Source organism: Aphidius gifuensis, linkage group LG1 (genome assembly GCF_014905175.1).
Source record: "Aphidius gifuensis isolate YNYX2018 linkage group LG1, ASM1490517v1, whole genome shotgun sequence".
Classification (NCBI taxonomy): Eukaryota; Metazoa; Arthropoda; class Insecta; order Hymenoptera; family Braconidae; genus Aphidius; species Aphidius gifuensis.
Genome location: NC_057788.1, coordinates 4,696,751 through 4,719,668, shown reverse-complemented (window position 1 = coordinate 4,719,668; position 22,918 = coordinate 4,696,751). Strand labels below are relative to the sequence as shown.

Sequence of the window (22,918 nt, the reverse complement as noted above, 5' to 3'; positions counted from 1 at the left end):
ATTGACATTAATTTTCTTTTAAAAATAATGAAGACTTTCATGACAATTTTACTATTTAAATTGAACTATGTTTATTTATTTTTTTTCATTTAATGAAATTATAAATCTTCTCTTATTCATCAAGCATATTTATATCAAACGTAATTTTTTTTTTTATTATTTATTTATATTCACAGTTTTTTTATATTAAAAAATCAACGAATAATAAAACAACAATTTCAATCATTGATTGAACATAAAGTTTCGTAGAAATATATTAATAAAAATTATTATTTGCTAGATTATTATTTATTTATATTTTTCAATGGCTTATTATTTTAGTTTTATATTTTATTTTATATATATTATACTTCATTGTATATATTCATGAATAAAAAATAAAAAAAAAATTAAAATAAATAAATGAACATATTATCGGATACTTTGGAATATCTGGGCGAAAAGGCCGTTTGTACATGAAGGTGTGTGTTGTGTTGTATATTTGAAATGTACAATTAAATTTATGGAAAAAAATAAATATATATATACCACGAAAAATAATAAACAAAATAATAATAAAAATCATAAATTTTATAAAAATGGACCCTATGTTTTTATACTTTTTTTTCGAATGATTTGATATTTAACAACAAAAAAAAAAAACTATAAATAATAAAAATAAGTCTGATATTTAAAAAAAAAAATGCTTGTTTGTTGCAAAAAAAAAATTATTATAAGTCTTATATAATTTTGGAACGTTTATAAAAATCACTTTGTTTTTTTTTTTTTTCATTATTTTCAAACTCAATTTTAACGATGAAAATGTGTATTATGTTTTATTTTATTTTTTAAAAACTTAAAAATGATCAATACTTATACTGAAAGATGATTTTCAAAAAAAAAAAGTTTGAAAATAATTATTGCTTATTTTTATCCAATTGAATCTTTTTGTGATTTTAGCGATTCATTATCTGAAGCGATACTTTCAATCGCACTGTCTTGTTGTGATATAGTTTCAGTACTTTTCGTTATAATAACTTTATGATTTAATTTGGCCTCAATGCGATTTGGTTTTAAACTCGGTTCCATTAAATTTGGTGCTGAAGTGGAATGTAATGATATATTATTTGGTTGAATGGTAGATGATGTTCGTTGACATGGTTGTAGCATTAATTCTGGTCCACCACCATAAATACTCAATAGAAAATGCCAAAATTCTTCTGATATTTGACTACAATCTGATCCTGTAACAATATAATAATAATAAATAAAAAACCAAAATTTAAAATACAAGTAAAATAATAATAAAAATAATAATAATTTACCAGGTTTTAACATTTTTTGTCCATTAACATTAACAACAATTGATGTATTATCAATTGGACCTGGTGGTTGAATATCTTTTCCTTTAACAAATATTTGCCATTGTCTAAACCATGACATTGCCAATGCATAAATTGCTGTTGGATTATCAGTATTATTAAAACGTTGAAAAACATCCATTTCATGTTGTCTTCTTTTTTGTAATGTTTCATATTTATCTTCACAAATTGGACATTCAAATAAATGTGTACATGCTGGACCACCACCAAATGTATTATACAAATATTCCCAAACAGCTTGTGGAAGTGGGCGACTTAATTTATCAATTGATTTTGATCTCATTGGATTAACACCACCATGTGGACATAAAAAATCAGAATTATCAATTGGACCAGGTTCTGAAAATGTATTAAATCTATTAATCCATTGTTTTGATACATAAAAAATTAATTCTGGTTCTCTTGATGATAATTCCATAAGTTCAACTGTTTTATCACGACATTTTAACATATAATTTGATGATTTTTTATAAAATAATACATATGCCTCACAATGCTTAACAGTATCAGCAGTAACTTGTGTAACACATTGATCATCAAATTCAAACCATTGATTAATATCAGTATTAAGTGCATAACATGTATAATGACCACCACCAGCAGTGCCATGATGACAAATTACTGATATTAAATCATATGTTGATACATTTGATATACAATCTTTATGTAAATATGGTTTCATATCAAGTTCCTCCAATGGAAATGATACGTAATTTGCAATTTTTGAACTAAACATTAATTCATGACGAAATCTTTTTAAATGTATACATAATATTTCTGGTAATTCAAGTACTTTTGAATATTTTATACCATTACGTAATTTATTACATTTTTCACAACTATACATATTATCACCTTTTAATTCATCAGCACTAAAAAATGCTGATAAACAATCTGGTAAACTAACAACTGGTCCCCAAAACCATGATCTCATCCATTGATAAAACCATGTTATCCAACCAGATTGATTTGTAACATAAACAACATCAGAACATGGACCAGCTTTTTGTGGTGTTAATGAGCCTTGATGTAACATATCAACATGATCTCTACTTGGTATTGGTAATGATAAATCTTGAAATGTTTCCATTCTCATTGATACACGATCACACATTAAACATTGTACTGAACTTAATAATTTACCATCAAATATATCACTTATAATACTACGTGTTTTACTTTGTTTTTTTAAACGTATATTATTATGTTTTGTTGGTGAGCCTTGTTGTTGTATAGATCTTTGTGTTGAATAATTATCATCAATATTATTTTTTTTAGAAGTTCTTATTGTAAATTTATTACGTAATTTGCTATTATTATTATTATTACTATTATTTTCTGTTTGTGATAAACGTGAATATCTACGTTTTGTACCACGTTCACCTTCATCACTCAATGAACTCTGTTCACTGACACCAGAATCACATGTTTCATATTCACCATCTGATTGACTAGATCCATCATCATTTAATTCTTGATCATCATCATCATCATTTTTATCATTGATATTATTATCCTCATTATTAAGTGTTGTATCATTATTATCATCATCATCATCATCATCATCAGCGTTATCATTGTCATTGTTATCATCATCATCATCATCATCACCACCATCATTACCATTATTAACATCATCACCATCTGATGATTGACCATCTAAACATTTTAATATATCTTTATAAATGTCTTTATCATCATCAATTCTTTCTTTTAATTCTTCATGCAATTGATCCATAAAACAACGTAAAAATTCTTGTGTATCATGCTGATGATAACCACGAAACATTGGATTAACAGCACGTATATTTGATAATATATTACTTGGTACAACATATCCGCGTGTTTTACGATTCCACATGTCTTTAACGAGATTCATATAGCTCAAACTTAAACCTGGTTTACGTTCACGTGCCATTTGTAATACAAAATTACTACAATCAAGAAAAAATTGTGTTAATGGAACGACATTTGATAATGCTTGTAATGCTGAATTCATATAACATGTATTTCCAATATTTTGTAAACCAACAAGTCCACGAGGTCTACCACGAAAATCTGTACAATCTTCAGAATCTGATGTATCTGGTGAATCACCTGGTCTTGTCTCATTGCTACCATAAAATCTACAAATAAAAAAACAAAATTCAAAGGACAATTAACTTTAAATTATACAATTGGAATTTGAACAAATATTATTTGTATTGACCAACAAAATCAAAGGTCAAGGATCAAAAATAAAAAATCATTTTATAATAAAGATAAAATAGGAATGTTAATGGTGTTTTTTTTCTATCAACTATTTGACCTAATCATAATTTTTATGTTTATTTATTGTTGTTACTTTGATTTGTTGTTTTTCTTTCAATTATTTTCTTTACCTGTCAACCCATAAACGCATATCTGGATCAATTTTACAATCCATATTGAGTGATGTATCACCTTGATAACTACCACCAGATATTTGACTTGGTGATACTGATGGTGATGGTACATGTCTTACAATAACTTCCTTCTCACATATGTAACACCAAATTCTATTTGTTGCTAAATTCATATGTGCACAATGTTGTGGATATTTATTGTTGTGCATTGTACCATGATCAAAATTATTTTCAGCACAACCAACCCATCGACATTCTGGATAAAGGCATAACCATAAATTTGGTCCTTCACTATCACAATCACTACATTTATTAAATTTTTCTTTATGTCCAAATACACTTTCAATTATTTTAATATCACCATAATTACAAAAATGTGGACAATTTCTTGTAACAAATGGCATTTTTATTATTTAATATTATTATTATTATTATACAAAATAAATATAAACAAATGTCACTTTGTTTAGATAAATAATATTTACTTTTTTTGTTTGCTTATTACTCTTTTACACAAAAAAATTTTCGTTTCAACTTTTTTTCATTTTAGAAAATTTATAATTATTATTAACTTTTTTTATTTATAATAATTATTTTACAAATCTATTATTTTATTTAATTTTTTAACTTCATGATTCATCATTATTGACTAAAAATAATTTTTCAATTTTGTCAATATTTATTTTATTCAATCAGTCATAAAATAAATTTTATAATTTTTTTTTTTTCATTATTTACGTTTGTTAATAATTATTATATTAATTTTTTTTTATATATTATTATTTATAACCTGACGAATAATTAATAAATAATTATTTAGTTATTATTATTACATTTATTATCAACACTTTGATAACACACAAATAAAGTGTGTTAACCACGAAAACGTTTGTCATTGGTGATAAAAATTCAAGTTGTCAGCTGAATTTCATTTTCAGTGTAGCCAACTTTATTAATTTTTTAGATGTCAATTGATGACAGTTGCATCAACCAATGAGAATACAGTTTCATTTTTGTTTCAATGTTTTTACACTGTTGTTAAAAATTAAAATAATTGATAACCACTGTTGCTGTCTTTCGTTGGTCTTTCGTTGCATCAGCATTGCATCAGCATCTCTGTTGCCTGGCTAGTTTCAGTGATAAATCCACATGGATTATTGACATAAATAAATTATAAAACCAATTAATATTGTATAAAATAGTGTAAATATACAGTTAAATTTTTATAATTTTTGTATCATTAATCAGGTAATGTTTATATATTATATTGTCAGAGATAACTTAAATTTTATTATTATAACCTCTAAAATCTCGTTTATTACTCCAATATACTAAATTTAAATTTTAACAGATGGCTTTTTTTTTTCTATCTTTCATTCAATAACAATAATAATTTATTTAATATTGTTTATTAATTATTTTTGATTATTACAGATCTATTTGACCTGTAATAATTTGATTAAATTATTACAGACAAAATGGTGTTGGGTTGTCGTTATTACAAGGAAAAGTTTCCAGAAGTTGAGGATGTTGTCATGGTCAACGTACGAAGTATTGCCGAAATGGGTGCTTATGTACATTTATTAGAGTACAATAATATTGAGGGTATGATATTGCTTTCTGAATTATCAAGAAGACGTATTAGATCCATCAATAAACTCATTAGAGTAGGTAAAACTGAGCCAGTTGTTGTCATTCGTGTTGACAAAGAAAAAGGTATTTATTTTTTTTTTTTATTAATAAACAATAAACAACAAGTGGATTTATTTGAAAAAAATTATCAACAGGTTACATTGATTTGAGTAAACGTAGAGTTTCTGCTGAAGATGTTGAAAAATGTACAGAACGATATGCAAAAGCAAAAGCAGTTAATTCAATATTAAGACATATTGCTGAACTTTTGCATTATGATACTGATGAACAATTGGAAGAACTTTATCAAAAAACAGCATGGTATTTTGAGGAAAAATACAAAAAACAAAAAGCATCAGCTTATGATTTTTTCAAACAAGCTGTTACGTATGTTGATTCATTATTTATGTAAAATTGTTTATTTGTTTTTTTAATATTAATTTAATTATGTTTGGGATTTTTTTGTTGTGTTAACAGAGATCCATCAATATTGGCAGAGTGTGGACTTGATGAAAGTACTAGAGATGTTTTTGTTAGCAATATCAAACGTAAATTAACATCTCAAGCTGTTAAAATTCGTGCTGATGTTGAAGTTGCTTGTTATGGTTATGAAGGCATTGATGCTGTCAAAGCAGCATTGAAAGCTGGTTTGGCACTTTCAACTGAAGATTTGCCAATCAAAATTAATTTGATTGCTCCACCACTTTATGGTATTATTATTTGCTTATTATTGATAAGATAAATAATTATTGGATTGTTTTTTTAATATTTAATCATTATTAATTACAGTTATGACAACATCAACACCAGAAAAAAGTGATGGTTTAAAAGCACTCAATGATGCTATCAAAGTTATAGATGAGAAAATCACTGAACTTGGTGGTGTTTTCAATATTCAAATGGCTGTAAGTTATTTTTTTCGATATTATAATATAAATTGTACATTATTTATATGAAAAACCATTAAACAATTAACTATTTTTATTTTGTTTTTAGCCAAAAGTTGTTACAGCAACTGACGAAGCTGAATTGGCCAGACAAATGGAACGTGCTGAAATGGAAAATGCTGAAGTTGCTGGTGATGATGATGAAGAAGAAGTTGAGGGTATGGGCGAATTCAGTGGTGATGAAGATGAAGAAAATAAAGACGGCAATGAATCACAAGGAGAAAATTAAATATTAAAAATATTTAAAATTAAAAAAAATAAAAAAAAACTTTTTTTTTGAAACTTAACATTAGATGATTATTGATAAGAAAATTAATACCATTTTTTTTATATATATATTAACTAACTGTATCCAGGTATACGTGCTTGGTAATGACTAATGAATCAACACAATTTTACAAATAAAACCACAAAAAAAAAAAAATCAAAAATCCAAGTTAATTTTATAATTATTTAAAGATCAATCATCAAGGTCAATTTTTAAATCATTACCAAACAAAAAATAGTTTAAACTTAAATTAATAAATTAAATAACAAGAAAGCTGTTTATTTTATGTTTTAATCATGTATTTTTATTGAAAAAAAATTCAATTATTAGACAGTTAACAGTATTATTGTTTAGTCATTGGCAATGGTGACCTCAACTTCTACACCAGGTTCAATTGAGATACTTGTAATTTGTTTAACGATCTCTGATGGTGAATAAAGATCAATAACACGTTTGTGAATTCTCATTTGGAATCTATCCCAAGTTTTTGAACCTTCACCACAAGGTGTTTTACGTGTTGTGATTCTGAGAATCTTGGTTGGCATACGGACTGGTCCTTTTACCTTCAACTTTTGTTTTTTAGCACCGCTGATCAATTCAGTGCAAACTGAAAAATATAAATAAATAATTTTAGCATTAAATACATGATATTATTGTTGTAAATTGTTTTGGATGGTTTTAATTGACAGATGATAATTACCTTTTTCGAGTGAACGAACATTGCGAGATGTTAGGGTGATTCTGATGCGGTGAATTGGAGCAACTTCTTGTCCTGGTTTTTCAGGATTATCTGCCTTTAAGCTTGACTGAAAAAATAGCCAACAATATGTTAATTAAAATGATGTTTTTATTTTAGAATAAAATTAATGTATTATTTTATTTTTTTTTTTTTTATAAAAAAATTGATACGAGCTTAAAAAAATTGACCACATGTACAACAAATCTAACCTCAATATAAAAAAACCGTAATTTAAAGTCCAATTTAACAAATAAATTATTGATATTTTTGAATAAATTTAATTTGATAATATGTGTTTTTAATTGTATTTTATAATTACCATGATTAGTTTTTATTTCTGGTCGAGTTAATCGAGTTGATTTAGAAATCTGATCAGCGCTGAACCAGTTGATACTGTTACGCTGTAGAATCCATGCAGAAAGGGAAAAAAAACTTGTGACAATTGTCCAAGTAGCCAAAGAAGAATCACTGACATTTCTCACTTCCGGTTAATCAAAATGGAAACCTTAAAAAAAAAAAACTTTATTGATAGATAATAACATATTTAATAACAATAAATAAATTTCCAATTAAATTTATTTATAAATATTATTATTTAAGATATAAAATTGAATTTATAAATAATTAAAATTATAAAAAATTGTAAAAACAATTAACATCAATTGACATCATTGTAAATTGGCCTTAATTTTTATCATGATTTTCTAAATTTAAAAAAATAAACAACAATTTCATCAAATGAACTCCATTTATTCAATTAATAATAAATAAAACATTATTTATTTGCAAAAATTATAACAAATTCAATTATTTATCATATCACGTGACGTGAATTTTCAAAATCTCATTGGTCAAAATAACAATGTACAAAAGCCTTAATAAAATTTTTTAATAATCAAATAAAAAATTTTTAAGTCTAATAAATCATATATTACATTGTTCTAATATAAATAAATGAAAAAAAAGGTATAATTTTTTATAAAAAAAAATAAAATAAACAAAATGCGTTCGCAAATATTTATAAATTTTGCGAACACACACGCGGGGGTGCGGGGGTGGGTGAAAACAAAATGATGCGCAGCCAACTTCTCATCAAAGTGTCCTTCATAAAAGAAATAAAAAAAAAAAAAAAAATTCTTCGCGTCGTTCGTTTATTCTTCGGTTAACCGTTTACACCATAAAAAAAGCGTGTATTAAATATTTATTATTAAATAAAAAAAATAAAAAAATAATAAAAGTGAATAAATAATAATAACAACAATAATAATAATATAATATTGAATACAGTGTGTTCACATTAAAATGCCAAATATCATCACATTGTGTGATTTAATAATAATTTGTAATTTAATAACAGTATAAATGATGAAAATAAGAAATAAAAACAAGTGAAGGTGCTCAAGTAGTATTTGATGGTCAATAACGCGTTTGTGGTGCATTGTGTATTACAACAACTAAATTAATATTATTATTTTTCATTGACAAAAATTAAGGTGTCATTAGTTTACGGTGTCTATGCATATTCTCAGGTAAATTAAACAATAAATTTTCTAGCTTCAATAACAAAAATTAAAATCAAAATTTATCTCTGATTATTTTCTAAACAGTATAAACTTTTGTTTTTTTTTTTATTATTAATTTTATATAATTATATTTTGATGTACAATTATTGTTTACCTTGAGTAATTTGTGTACGTGCTAGTTGATATCGACATAACCTGTTGACACACACTGATATTGAAAATCAAATGAACATGACTTTTTTCATTGTTGAAGATTATTTGTCTAATTAATTAATTTTATTATTACAGAATTTGGACTGTATTCTAAAACAACAACAACAACAATAACAACATAGCTGTAATTTAATTGTAATATAATTAAATTTTATTAATAATTGATTGATTGATTATAAACAAATATAAATAGTAACAAAAAGAGGATAAAAAAAGTCAACAAGATGTCGGAGATAGTATACCCTGCGGGGTGTAGATCAGTTAGTGAAGATCTAGGTGCTGATGAGTTGATACGTAGACTCAAGGTAATAAATTTTATTATTTTATTTTTAGTAAAGCTTAAAAAAATTATTATGTTGTTTGTTAATAATGATTGATTAATATATTTTTTTTTTTATTTAAAGACACTTGCACATACACTACAAGCAATGGGACAAGATGAAGGTATGTATCAACATTATATACCACTTGCTCTTCATCTTGCTGAGGAACATTTTTTAAGTCATCAAAGTAAAGATGTACAACTTTTAATTGCTTGTTGTATTGCTGATGTTTTACGTGTGTATGCACCAGAAGCACCATACAAAGATGCTGAACAAGTTAAAGGAATATTTTTATTTTTAATAAAACAACTTGCTGGTTTACGTGATCCAAAAGATCCAGCATTTAAAAGATATTTTTATTTACTTGAAAATTTAGCATATGTTAAATCATTTAATATGTGTTTTGAGCTTGAAGATTGTCAAGAAATTTTTTGTGCTTTATTTTCATTAATGTTTCGTATTGTTAATGATGAACATTCTGGTAAAGTTAAAAGTTTTATGTTGGATGTATTGTGTCCATTAATAACTGAATCAGATACAGTTAGTAATGAATTACTTGATATAATATTAATAAATATTGTTGAACCAAATAAAACACAAAAAAAAAATGCATATTGTCTTGCCAAAGATTTGGTTGTTAAATGTAGTGATACACTTGAGCCTTATATACAAGCATTTTTTAATCATGTATTGATACTTGGTAAAGAAGAAAAAGGTTTAGCAATATGTAAAAAAGCATATGATTTAATATATGAATTAAATCATATTTGTTCAAGTGTATTATTATCTGTGCTACCACAACTTGAATGTAAATTAAAATCATCATTAGAAACAGAACGTTTAAATGCTGTTGCTCTATTAGCACGTATGTTTTCAGAAAAAAATTCAAACTTAGCAACACAACATACACAATTATGGCGTGCATTTTTAGGAAGATTTAATGATATAAGTGTATCAATACGTACAAAATGTGTACAATATTCAATGCATTTTTTATTAAATCATCCGGAATTACGTAAAGATATAACTGACACATTAAAGCTACGTCAACATGATGCTGATGAAAATGTTAGATATGAAGTTGTTATGGCAATAGTATCAACAGCTAAACGTGATTTTGAAGTTGTATCTGATAATGAGGATTTACTTGAATTTGTTAAAGAAAGAACATTAGATAAAAAATATAAAATACGTAGAGAAGCTATGGCTGGTCTTGCAATGATATATAAAAAACATTTAAATGATGCTGATGTACCACAAGCAACTAAAAAAGCAGTAACATGGATTAAAGATAAAATATTACATGGTTATTATATGACTGGTATGGAAGATAGATTACTTGTTGAAAGATTATTAAATACATGTTTAGTACCATATCAATTATCAGCTGATGAAAGAATGAAAAAATTATATCATTTACTTGGTACAATTGATGATCATGCATCAAAAGCATTTGTTGAATTACAAAAACATCAACTTGCTGTTAGACGTTCTGTACAAGATTGGCTTGAAATTGTTAAAACAAAAGATACATCATCAAGTGAATGCAATACAAAAATACATCAAATATCACGTTATCTACCAGATCCAATGAAAGTATTGGAATTTTTACAAAAATTTTCAAATCATATGAAACAAGATTTAGCATTATTAAATGGTATGGAAAGAATAGTACAATCAAATGTATCATGTAAAGAATGTGCTGATACAATAACAAAAGTATTAAAAAAACTTGGACAACCAATAATGACAAATTTATATTATAATACAATTAAAATGTTACTTGAACGTGTTAGTTCAGTATTAATTGATGATGAAGCTATTAGAATATTAATACGTTATGTACAAGATTGTTTAAAAGGTGGTAATGTTATTGAAGAAGTTGGTCTTAATCCAAATAATGCTGGTGAAAAAGGTTTACGTTTACTTGTTATATTATCATTTGTATTTGGACCACATTTTTTACATGAAGATATATTACAACAACTTGTTGAACTTGTTGAAATGGAAGATGAAATGGTTGGTGCATTGGTATTATCAATATTTACATTTTTAGGTAAATATAAACCATTGTGTGAAGTTGCACCAAATATTATGGATAAAATGGCACCAATATGTCAAAATTTTGCATTAACTGGTACACCAAAACAAGCTAAACAAGCAATACGTTGTTTATTTGTTAATATGACGGATAAACATGATACAATATTTCCTGAAATTATTGAAAGAATTAAATTAACATTAACACCAACATCTGAATATTATAGAACATCAATTGTAACATTGGGTCATATTGCATATAATTTACCAGAAAAATATCATATACAAATTAAAAATATGGTATCAAGAAAAATTGTTAAAGAATTATTAGTTAAAGAAAGTAGTGAATCAGCATCATCAACAACAACAACAACAGATGCTAATACAATAAGTGATGCTGATTGGTGTGATGAAGAACAATTACCAGAAGAAACACGTTGTCGTATTGAAGGTTTAAAATGTATGGCACGTTGGTTACTTGGTTTAAAAACAGATGTATTATCAGCACAAAAAACATTTAGAATGTTAAATGCATTTGTTGGTAATAAAGGTGATTTATTACAACAAGGAAGATTAACACGTGCTGAAATGAGCTGGTTAAGATTACAAGCTGGTTGTTCAATGTTAAAAATATGTGAACAAAAAGGTGTTGGTGATCAATTTACAGCTGAACAATTTTATAATTTATCACAATTAATGGTTGATGAAGTTAAAGAAGTTAGAGAAGCATTTAGTAATAAATTACATCGTGGTCTTGGTTCTGGTATACCAAATAAATGTTTACCACTTGATTTTATGGGTTATTATGCTTTAGCTGGTAAAGAAAATGATAAAAAACAAAAAACATTATTACGTACACATATGCAAACTGATATTAATAGAAGAAGAGATTATGTTAAGGCATTATCACTTGGTGTTGTTGAAAGAGCTATGGGACAATTACCACATATATTACCAGATTATATGTTAGTATTTGCTGTACCAATACTTGCACATGATCCATCATTTACTGATCATCTTGATACATCACAATTAAAAATAATACAACAATGTTTATGGTTTATTCTTGAACCTTTAATAACTAAAAATGAATATTATTGTTATGGTTTTTATAAAAGTTTAATTGATCGTATGAAATGTCATAAAGATGCACTTAAACCAGATAATTCATTAGCAAATTATAAATTATGGGCTGTTTGTGATCTTGCTATGAATGTTATTTATACTAAAACAACTAATTTTGATATGAAAGAATTTCCAAGTGAAGCACGTATACCAACAATGTACTTTAAACGTACTGATGAATTAATTACAAATTCAGTTAATTATTTACCACCTGAATTACAAATTAATATGACAAGTCCAAAGGGTAAAGGATTGCATTTAAATTCAATGAGTGAAAGACCAAAAAGGGGACCCAAAGGAAAACAAAAAGAAATTGGAATTGGACCAAATGAAACTGATGCCAGAGTAAGTTTTTTATTTTTATCTTTATTTTATTTTACACAATATGTCAAGTACCTACTTGGATTATTTATTTTTATAAATTTATTATTTACAATAATTTACCGTGTCAATACTCGCAATTTAATTTTCAAGCTGCATATTGGAGAAATGGAATGTATTGATGCACAGGTAACATGCATGGAATAATTTTAATTTTTGTTTTTCAGATAGATACTAATTTTTCATTGTTTTTTTGGAATTTAAAAATGAAAAAAATATATAAATCATAATTATATTTTTAATGTTTAAACATTTTTTTTATTTATTTATAGCCTGCTGAAGCTTCAGAAACGAGAATCCAATTACCAGGCTTGGAAGAAGAGGTAAATTAATAAATATTAATTACAAAAAAATTATTGTAAATATCATTATTTATTAAATTATTTTTATTTCAATTAGATTGATGAACCACCAGCCAAGAGACTCAGAGAACACGATAAATCAAATAACAAATAATTACACTATTAACAACGAGCATGATGAATAAAAAAAAAGAAAAAAAAAAATTAGAATTAGTTGTACTTTTCGATAATTATTGTGTCGATATAAAATCATCCAAAAATAATCATTAATATAAAAATTAAAAAAAAAAAACAAAAAAAAAAAAAAAGGAATGATTAATAAATTAAGAGACAAAATATTTTCATTATGTACAACAATTATTAAAACATAAGTCTTTCTCGTAATTTTAAAATACTTAAAAAAAAATAAATTAACAAAATAAAAAAGTAAATTAATAATTTTTCATAAGTTTTTCATATTAAAATTCATTGTTTACGTTATTCGTTTTTTCAATATGAAAATAACTACAATCAGGAAAAAATAACATAAAAACAATTCAATGTTTTTTTAACAAATCAAATCATTGCAAAAAATTATCTCATCTTTTTTATATATTATAAATATTTTTTAAAATAAATATAATATCAATAATATTTCTGTATAACACCTAATTTTGTATTGTAAAATTTCATTGTTTATTTTATTTTTTAGAGTTTTTTTAACTATAAATAAATAATACGTAGATTAATTTAGATGTACCCGTAGCTTTTTTTGAATGAAAAATTGTATTTTCTTTTAAATAAAGCATTTATTCAATAAAAAAATTTAAAAAAAAAAACAAAAAAAAAAAAGTAAGATAAATAAGCAGGGAAATAAGTTTGTAAAAATGTTTTTTCTTTTCTAAATGAATGAATTAGAATTATAATAAATAAAAAAAAATAAAATAATGGGTAGGAAAGTAAAGTCGAGATTAGAATAATAAACTTATGATAAAAAAAAAATTAAAAATATATATATATATATAAAATATAAATACATGTAATCATTTGTATGTATACGGTCACTTGGTTAACAAGTTTATACGCATTTTTAATTATTATCATCATTATTAATTATCGTTTATTATTGTTTTGTCTTTGACGTGGGTCTAGGTCTTACATCTTTATTTTCTATAAAATATAATAATGATAACTATAACTAGATAATAAATATAAAATAAAAAACCAGGATGTGATTGATAAATAATTAAGTTTGAATGATTGAATAATAATTATAATAAAAATACTGATAACATTAAATAAATTAAATAATTAAAATAATTACTCTCGTATTGTCTCTTCACGAAAATTACAGTTGATTGAATAATTTTTTTTTTTATTTCATATAATAATTAATGATGACAAAGTATCAATAAACACGTAGATTAATTTTTTTGTTTTGTTTTTTTCAATCTTTGCTAATTGTAATCATAATTTTTTTGATGATAAATAGAAGCTATATATTATTGAATAGTATCACTGTAATTTTCGTGGATTGATTATACGACATCAATTGTATTGAAAAATCTAAAAATAAAAATATATGAATGAAGAGACTTTGTAGTATGATACCATTATTAATATTTTACATTGCGAATTACTGTAATGATTATTATATAATAAAAAAACATCTGATCTTCATAAAAGAAATGTTATTTTTTTTCCTCTCAAGTTGTTAATTTTCGTGGAGAAATTTATTTATTTATGTAGGTGTTATTCTAAAAATATATATAATAAAAATAACAATAGATTATGTTTTTGATTTTATTAGTTTGTTTTTTATTGTTATTTTTATTAATATTTTGAAGAGGAAGATAAAGAAAAAAAATGTATATAAATTTTTTAAAAATAAGTAATTTATTTAAAGACAAAAAAATTGATTAAAGTAATTTTTTAACTAGCGTTTTTTAGATTGTCGTGGAGCTCCAAATTTTCCACCTGGTTTTCCTCCTGGTCTACCTCCTGGTTTACCTCCTGGTTTACCTCCTGGTCTACCACCAGGTTTACCACCTGGTTTACCACCTGGTTTACCACCAAATCTACTACCAGGTTTACTACCTGGTTTACCACTATGTTTACCACCAAACTTTTCTTTTTGTTTTTTATTTGCACTGAAAAATAAAAATAAATATATATTAAAATAAATTAATTAAAAAAACTTATTTCATCTTCTTTTTATTTGCTAAATGAAAAAAAAAACTGTCAACTTACTCGTAACGTAGTTTTTTAACACCCTTTGCACTTGTGTTTGTTAAATCTGATGCAAATGATGATTTATTTTTTATGGGTCCTCTGTTATTGGCACCAAATGATGGTCTTCCAGTTGTTTCAACGACTGCCCGTATTTTTTTCAATTTATGCGACTTCTTAGCATTTCTTGCTTGAGCTTTTTGAAGTAATTTTTCGACTTTAACTTCGGCAGGATCGTTGACTACCTTTGATTTAGATGATTGAGATGGTTTTGCTATTCTCAAACTTTTTAAATGTTTTTTTTCATCGTTTCGTTCTTTTTTTGTTTGGAACCATCCTCTTTGTTCTTCTTCTTGACCTTTTAAAATATTTTCCATTTTATTTGCTTTATTTTCCATTGCAGCAATTTCTTTTTCAGCTCTTTGCTCTTGGAATATTGCTTCAACATCAGGCTCAAGTGATTTAAGTTTTTTATTATATTTTTCAATGATTTCTGGTGGTATAATACGATTTTTAACTGGATTTTTAGCTTTTTTAATGATATCCTTAACAAGTGAACGTTCTTCTTCACCAGCAAGTGATACTGATACACCAGCTTTACCAGCACGAGCTGTTCTACCAACTCTGTGAATGTAATGTTGCATTGTTGCTGGCATTACAAAATTAATAACTGTTTTAACACCAGATATATCTAAACCACGAGCAGCAACATCAGTTGCAATTAATACATCAATTTCTTCATCTTTAAATTTTTTTAAATTTTCCATTCTTTGTGGTTGTGATAAATTACCATGTAATTCACCAATTTTAATACCCAATAAACCAAGTAAAACATGCAATCGATGTGCTTGATTTTTTGTTTTTACAAATACCATTGTATGATCATGAAATGTACGACATATTAATGCTGCTAAAATTGCCTCACGATCACCCTCACGTTCTTTACGTATACGTACAAATTCTTGACGTAAATTAAAAGCCACTTCTTGATTACTATCAACAAAAATTTTAATTGGATTATTAAGTGATACCGCTGCAAGATCTTTAACTTCTTCAGTCATTGTTGCTGAAAATAATAATGTTTGACGTTTTTTAACACTGTGTCCAAAAATACATTTCATTTGTTCAGCAAAATGCGCATCCAACATTCTGTCAGCTTCATCAAGTATCAATACTTCAAGTGAATCTACTGTAAATGTTGGTGTATTTTCAAGATGATCAATCAATCTACCAGGTGTTGCAATAACAATATCTGGATTTTTACGTAGCATTGCTTCTTGAACTTTGATATCAAGACCACCAACTGATAAAACAATTTGTATTGGATTACAAAATTGTGCAAGTTGTGTTGCAGTTTGATAAACTTGTGTAGCAAGTTCACGTGTTGGTACTACTACTAATACTCTTGTTATTGCTGGACCGTCTGATGATAGATATAATAAACGTTCGAGGATTGGTAACAAGTAGGCTAATGTTTTTCCAGTACCTAAAATATTAATTTTTATTTATTTATTATTAATTTATTATCTATCAGTTTATAGGTTGAAAAAAATATAAAATATCAACAAACCTGTTGCTGCACAACCACAAATATCACGACCCATTAATGCAACTGGTATTGTTGCTGTTTGAATTGGTGTTGGTTTTATTAAATTCATTTTTGCAATTGCCTTTAACAAGGGTCTTGATAAATTCATTTGATAAAATGAATGAACATCATTTATATCAACTATTTCTTCACAGACTAGTTTTTCACTTTCAACTTTTTTCTTTTTACTTTTTTGTTCACGTGTTTTAATTGCATCTTTACATAATTCATCTTCAGGCAATATTATACCAGTTTCTTTACTAGCTTCTTCTTTAATTTCAGTATCATCTTCAAGAAGACGACGTTTTTTTTTAATTTTATCATCTAATTTTGTACTTGCTTTACGTTTTACATATTTTTTTAAATCATCCCACGTGTCTTGATTATATTCAGTAACATCATCCATAAAATGAAATTCATTATCAAAATCTTTAAGTTCTTTTTTTTCTTGTTGACGTGGTTGATACTAAATAAAAGAATTAAATTTATTTTTATAAATATTATTTATTAGTTTTTTTTGTTTTTTAATTTTAAATTAATAATATTAAAATAGTTTATACGTACGTCATCTTCTACATCAGAAGTTTCAGAAAAATTTTGTACTTCCTCATCATCACCAATGGTTTTAATTAAGTCATAATTAGTACTCATTTTTGTTTTTTGTTTTCAAATTATTACGAGTAATAATTAATAATATTTTTTAATAATTAATAATAATAAATGCAAGTTTATTTAAATTCAGAGTTCTAGGTTATACACTATATTTCTATATTTAAAAAAAATGTTAAAAAACATGTGAGCTGTCCGGTTAATGGACACATGGACATTGAACATGCACATGTGACTATCTGTGTAACTCAGTGTAACTGTGTGTAACCATAATGATGATACTCATGAACGACATTAATGAAAAGCCACCTTTTTATTATTAAAATAAATCGGCGGGAAAAACAGCGTCCGTCTTGATCACTGTGTGTGTGTCTCTTACTGTCTTCTTGAATCTAACCCTCTAAATAAATATTATTTATCTATTATTTATAATAAAAAAAAAATAAATAATAGGTATTCATAATTTTTGTATGAAAATAAAATAGATCAATCATGGGAATTTTAGGATTATCAAAAATTATTGCAGATTTGGCTCCAAATGCCATAAAAGAGAGTGAATTAAAAAATTATTTTGGTAAATTATTTATTTTTCATCATCAACAAATACTTTTTATTTTTTAAATATTCATATCATATTTATTAAACTATTTAATTAATTTTAATAAATTATTTTAGGTAGAAAAATTGCTATTGATGCTTCTATGTGTCTTTATCAATTTTTAATTGCTGTCAGATCAGAAGGAGCTCAATTGACATCAACTGATGGTGAAACAACCAGGTTAATAACTATCAATATATTATTTGTTATGTATTTTATTATAATTTGAATTAATTTTTACAGTCATCTTATGGGAACTTTCTACAGAACAATACGTCTTGTTGATAATGGTGTAAAACCAGTATATGTTTTTGATGGTAAACCTCCAAATTTAAAAGGTGGTGAATTAGCTAAACGTGCTGAACGAAGAGATGAAGCACAAAAAGCACTTGCTGCTGCTGAAGAAGCTGGTAAATTAATTATACATTTATACAAAGATAATAATTATATACTATTTGATTAAATGTGTTAATTAATATTTTCTTTTAAACTAGGAAATGCTGAAGATATTGATAAATTTAACAGACGACTTGTCAAAGTAACACCAGAACATGTTAAGGAAGCTAAACAGCTTTTAAAATTAATGGGAATTCCTTATGTTGAGGTGTGTAACAAGTCAATAATTAAATTGATAAATATTTATCTAGTTGTATTTGTTGAATTGAATTGTTGAATAATTTTTTTAAATAAATAGGCACCATGTGAAGCTGAAGCTCAATGTGCAGCTCTTGTTAAAGGTGGTAAAGTTTATGCAGCTGCAACTGAGGATATGGATGCATTGACATTTGGAAGCACTGTTCTTCTTCGTCGTTTAACAATGAGTGAAGCAAGAAAATTACCAGTTCAAGAATTTCATCTTGATAAAGTTTTAGCAGACATGGAACTCACTAAAGAAGAAGTAATTAATACAAAAAATAATTATTATTTATTATCGATAAATATCTGTATTTTAATTATATCTTCAATTTTAGTTTATCGATTTTTGTATATTACTTGGTTGTGATTATACTGGATCAATCAAAGGAATTGGACCAAAACGAGCAATTGAACTTATTAAAACTCATAAATCATTGGAGAAAATTCTTGAAAATATTGATCAAAAAAAATATCCAGCACCAGAAGATTGGAATTACAAAGAAGCTAGAGCATTGTTTATTGAACCAGATGTTGCAGATCCAAAGGATATCGATGTAAATTAAAAATATTTATTTGTTTTGATAAATTTTAATTATGTTTTTATTTTTTTGTTTAGTTAAAATGGACTGAACCTGATGAAGAAGGATTAGTTAAATTTCTTTGTGGTGATAAAAATTTTAATGAAGATAGAATACGTAATGGAGCTAAAAAACTTGCCAAAGCAAGAACCACATCAACACAAGGTCGTCTTGATGGTTTTTTCAAAGTATTATCAACAACACCATCAACAAAACGTAAAGCTGAAGAAAAAAAAGGACCAGCTAAAAGAGGAAGAGGTGCTGGATCTGGTAAATTTCGTGGCAAAGCCAAGTAAATTTTATTAAACATCAACTAATTGAAAAATAAAATTTAGCAGTGTCTCAACTCAAATGTTTTCATTAAATTAAATCTTAATTATTAAGTGATAATTGTATTTATATAAATAAAATAGGTTTAAAAGTTTATTTTTTTTTATTTATTTTTTAAAATAGATTAACATAATTTTCTAAAACTTAATTAACAATTTAAATTAAATAAAATTAAATAAAAGATGATGATAATTGGAAGATATTTTATTTTTTATTTTCTTTAGTTTATTTTTTTATTTGAGCATTTTGTAATAAGTAACAATGCAATAAAGGCAAATGTGGTAATTGAATTTTATAAAAAACAACAATTTATCACAAGTATTTTATAAATTTAATACCCAAAATTATCAAAATGCCATATAAAAAAATTGAATAAATTAAATATGGATCCTAAGTTTTATTTTAAAAGCCTCCTATTTGATTGATGGAACGGCTGTTTATTTTTAAAATTCATATATATTCATTCCCTGTTTTTTTCATTTAAAGCTAAGTTATATTTACGTTTGTATATAATCAAAATTTAATAATTGTGCTTCCAATTGCGTTTGGATTAACAACATGATGCAGAGCTTCATCAATATGTATCGGTCGAAAAGCAGCACCAACAACACCCTGCAACTGATTATTATTTACAAGTTGACGAATAATATCCAAAGTTGATGAATTAATTTTTGATCCATCATTCCAATGATAAATATCAATTCCAAATATATACTGCAAAAAAAAAAAAATAATATAAACTTCTTATTTCATAAATTAAATAATATAAAATATATAAATTATATTCTTACTTGAAATAAAATTTTTAATCTAATATATCCAGAAAATATATTTCCAATAATAAATCCAAATGAATCAGATGTTAAATTATCTGGTACCGTTGAAATAATATTTCCACCAAGACGTAAATGTCTTTTTAATAATCTTTGATCAACACCATAATCTCCAGTATAAAAAATCGTATGAAACCTTGAAGAAAAAATGTTTTATAAATTATTATTATTACATCAATAACAAAAGTGTAATTTTATTATAATAATTAACATACGTATCATGAAGTTCTAGTTCTTTTTCAACATGACATTCATCAAGTGGTATTATAACATGAGCACCAAGTGCTAATAAAACTTTTGTTGCTTCAAATTTACATACAGCAGTTACATGACCACCCCAAAGTTTTATCAATTGAATTAATAAACATCCAACTGGTGTTGATCCACCATAAATTAAAAATCTAAAAAATAATAATTTTATTTGTAGATTTAATGTCTAGATATTATATTATATTTATTAGTTTAATAAAATAAATAAAAGAAAAAGAAATTGACAAGCTTAGAGACAAGCCAATCCTATGTAAACATTGATTATGAAAATTTATCTTTTTGTAAATAAATAATGTTTACAAAATACCTGTTGAAATAATATTTAGATAACAACAATCCTTAACAAATAAATACCTTTTTCCTTTGGCATTACCCTCTGTAATCTTGGCATTATTTGCCAATGCATCCCATGCAATACATCCATTGTATGGCAAACAAGCTGATGCTTCAAAAGTTTGATTTTTTGGTTTTTTAGCAACTTTACTATTATCAATAACTAAATATTCAGCCATTGTACCAGATGACCATGATGGTACTGCCAAATAAACTTCATCACCAATATCAAAATTAACAACATTACGTCCAATTTCAATGACAATACCAGAACAATCACGTCCAAGTGTTACTGGTAATTCTTTTTGTAACTAAAAATATAAATTTAAATTATTTATCATTTAAAGATTTAATATTAAAAAATATTTAAGATATACTAACCCCAGAATTTAATAATCCTCGATAAAATTTTGAATAACCATTTGTTATTTTTGCATCAATTATATTTAATGATGCTGCTTTGACTTGTATTAATATTTCATTTGGTCTTTGTATTGTTGGAATTTCAGCATCTTCAACAAGTGTTACACCCTGATGATGAATAAATAAATAAATAAATAAATACGCAAAAAAATTATGCAATTAATAGTTACCTCAAAGCCAATGTAATGTTGGCAAACAAGAGCTTTCATTGATTGTATTCGTTTGGCAGTTGATCTCCAATTAAAACCAATACTGTAACCAATAAGTCCTCCAATTGTCATTCCCAATGTGCAGTATGCAATGTCTCTTCTTGTAACTATTAAATTAATATTAATTAATAAATAATTATAAATAATAGTATATTGCTATTTTATTATATTACTCACCGTCATTTAAACAATAACTTCCAAATTGTTGATAAATATCTCGTGAGTTAATTATTATACTTGTGTATTGATGGCTAATTTGTTCAATTAATTTATTTACAAACTGTGATATTATTGAACCAATATCTTTAAATTGATAATTACTAAATTCATTATTTATTGAATTTAAAAATTGTTTACTTTGAGAACAACATGATAGTAACCAGTGATATAATTGTTGTACAATTGCAGATCCTTCAATCTAAAATAAATAAAATTAATATTGTAATTTTTATTTAAATAAAATTATAAATATAATAAAAACAAACCTGAATTGTATCTAGTTGATTGTTGAGTCGAAAAAAAATTTCATCCATTGTTAATAATGATAAAATAACAAAATTAATATATTTAATTTAAAAAAAAAAATAATTAAATCATTTAAAGAAATTTTTTTATAATATATTTTGTTTGTTAATTAATGAGCTGAAAAATAATAATAAAACAATGTAATTTTTATTTTTTTTTTTAATGATAAAAATAACTGATTAACGCATTCTCTTGTGTTACTTGAAATAGACAACTAGATTGTTGCAAAATACAAATGAAAAATATAAATCTTACGAAATACATGATGCATTTTGAGTCAACCACTTGCATTTTTACATCATTTTGCTTGTTTATTTTTTTTAATCACTTTGTCTAATTATAATTGTATGAAAAGTATCTCTAATTTTGATTATATTTATTGGATTATTATTTGTTTATATTTTTATATTATTTATTAATTATTTATCGTTCAATTAATCTAAAAAAATAATAGAGGTTAGGTTTGTTGTGATCATTTATCAGCATTTGGTAAAAACGAAATTGCTTATCATCATTTTTTTGTGGTTTTTAAATTTAAAA

General features: G+C 25.2%; 7 protein-coding genes across 10 annotated transcripts; 3 read left to right on the top strand and 4 right to left on the bottom strand.

The window, feature by feature from the left end:
* Positions 1-431: 431 nt before the first annotated feature.
* LOC122861114 (ubiquitin carboxyl-terminal hydrolase 20) lies at positions 432-4,690 on the bottom strand. The gene is made up of 3 exons (XM_044165297.1): positions 3,743-4,690; positions 1,305-3,487; positions 432-1,223 (listed from the first exon to the last, which is right to left on the bottom strand). Exons 1-3 carry the CDS (start codon positions 4,147-4,149, stop codon positions 910-912), a joined length of 2,904 nt encoding a protein of 967 aa, XP_044021232.1. The 5' UTR covers positions 4,150-4,690; the 3' UTR covers positions 432-909.
* A 132-nt stretch (positions 4,691-4,822) lies between these two features.
* On the top strand, positions 4,823-6,763 carry LOC122861112 (eukaryotic translation initiation factor 2 subunit 1). 2 transcript variants are annotated; one of them, XM_044165296.1, is made up of 6 exons: positions 4,823-4,993; positions 5,219-5,461; positions 5,533-5,764; positions 5,855-6,087; positions 6,167-6,282; positions 6,374-6,763. In XM_044165296.1, exons 2-6 carry the CDS (start codon positions 5,224-5,226, stop codon positions 6,551-6,553), a joined length of 999 nt encoding a protein of 332 aa, XP_044021231.1. In that variant the 5' UTR covers positions 4,823-4,993; positions 5,219-5,223; the 3' UTR covers positions 6,554-6,763. The 2 variants fall into 2 exon arrangements, with proteins under 2 accessions (XP_044021231.1, XP_044021230.1); XM_044165295.1 differs by having other exon boundaries at positions 4,824-4,993; positions 5,180-5,461.
* A 110-nt stretch (positions 6,764-6,873) lies between these two features.
* Positions 6,874-7,786, bottom strand: LOC122861111 (40S ribosomal protein S20). The gene is made up of 3 exons (XM_044165294.1): positions 7,651-7,786; positions 7,293-7,398; positions 6,874-7,199 (listed from the first exon to the last, which is right to left on the bottom strand). Exons 1-3 carry the CDS (start codon positions 7,651-7,653, stop codon positions 6,943-6,945), a joined length of 366 nt encoding a protein of 121 aa, XP_044021229.1. The 5' UTR covers positions 7,654-7,786; the 3' UTR covers positions 6,874-6,942.
* Positions 7,787-8,457: 671 nt separating this feature from the next.
* Positions 8,458-13,547, top strand: LOC122861110 (sister chromatid cohesion protein PDS5 homolog B). 2 transcript variants are annotated; one of them, XM_044165292.1, is made up of 6 exons: positions 8,458-8,860; positions 9,143-9,372; positions 9,472-12,900; positions 13,030-13,065; positions 13,209-13,259; positions 13,336-13,520. In XM_044165292.1, the coding sequence occupies exons 2-6, from the start codon at positions 9,292-9,294 to the stop codon at positions 13,390-13,392; spliced, it is 3,654 nt and encodes a 1,217-aa protein (XP_044021227.1). In that variant the 5' UTR covers positions 8,458-8,860; positions 9,143-9,291; the 3' UTR covers positions 13,393-13,520. The 2 variants fall into 2 exon arrangements, with proteins under 2 accessions (XP_044021227.1, XP_044021228.1); XM_044165293.1 differs by lacking the exon at positions 13,030-13,065 and having other exon boundaries at positions 13,336-13,547.
* Positions 13,548-15,090: 1,543 nt separating this feature from the next.
* On the bottom strand, positions 15,091-17,860 carry LOC122861109 (probable ATP-dependent RNA helicase DDX27). Its single transcript, XM_044165291.1, has 4 exons — positions 17,599-17,860; positions 17,017-17,500; positions 15,468-16,932; positions 15,091-15,367 (listed from the first exon to the last, which is right to left on the bottom strand). The coding sequence occupies exons 1-4, from the start codon at positions 17,683-17,685 to the stop codon at positions 15,154-15,156; spliced, it is 2,250 nt and encodes a 749-aa protein (XP_044021226.1). The 5' UTR covers positions 17,686-17,860; the 3' UTR covers positions 15,091-15,153.
* Positions 17,861-18,014: 154 nt separating this feature from the next.
* Positions 18,015-19,794, top strand: LOC122861108 (flap endonuclease 1). Its single transcript, XM_044165290.1, has 7 exons — positions 18,015-18,217; positions 18,319-18,421; positions 18,485-18,651; positions 18,736-18,845; positions 18,936-19,139; positions 19,213-19,431; positions 19,494-19,794. Exons 1-7 carry the CDS (start codon positions 18,136-18,138, stop codon positions 19,749-19,751), a joined length of 1,143 nt encoding a protein of 380 aa, XP_044021225.1. The 5' UTR covers positions 18,015-18,135; the 3' UTR covers positions 19,752-19,794.
* Positions 19,795-19,802: 8 nt separating this feature from the next.
* Positions 19,803-22,792, bottom strand: LOC122861107 (reticulon-4-interacting protein 1, mitochondrial-like). 2 transcript variants are annotated; one of them, XM_044165288.1, is made up of 9 exons: positions 22,634-22,792; positions 22,339-22,495; positions 22,031-22,271; positions 21,815-21,960; positions 21,603-21,752; positions 21,243-21,532; positions 20,834-21,019; positions 20,577-20,754; positions 19,803-20,499 (listed from the first exon to the last, which is right to left on the bottom strand). In XM_044165288.1, exons 2-9 carry the CDS (start codon positions 22,384-22,386, stop codon positions 20,299-20,301), a joined length of 1,440 nt encoding a protein of 479 aa, XP_044021223.1. In that variant the 5' UTR covers positions 22,387-22,495; positions 22,634-22,792; the 3' UTR covers positions 19,803-20,298. The 2 variants fall into 2 exon arrangements, with proteins under 2 accessions (XP_044021223.1, XP_044021224.1); XM_044165289.1 differs by having other exon boundaries at positions 19,978-20,499; positions 22,339-22,349.
* Positions 22,793-22,918: the final 126 nt, after the last annotated feature.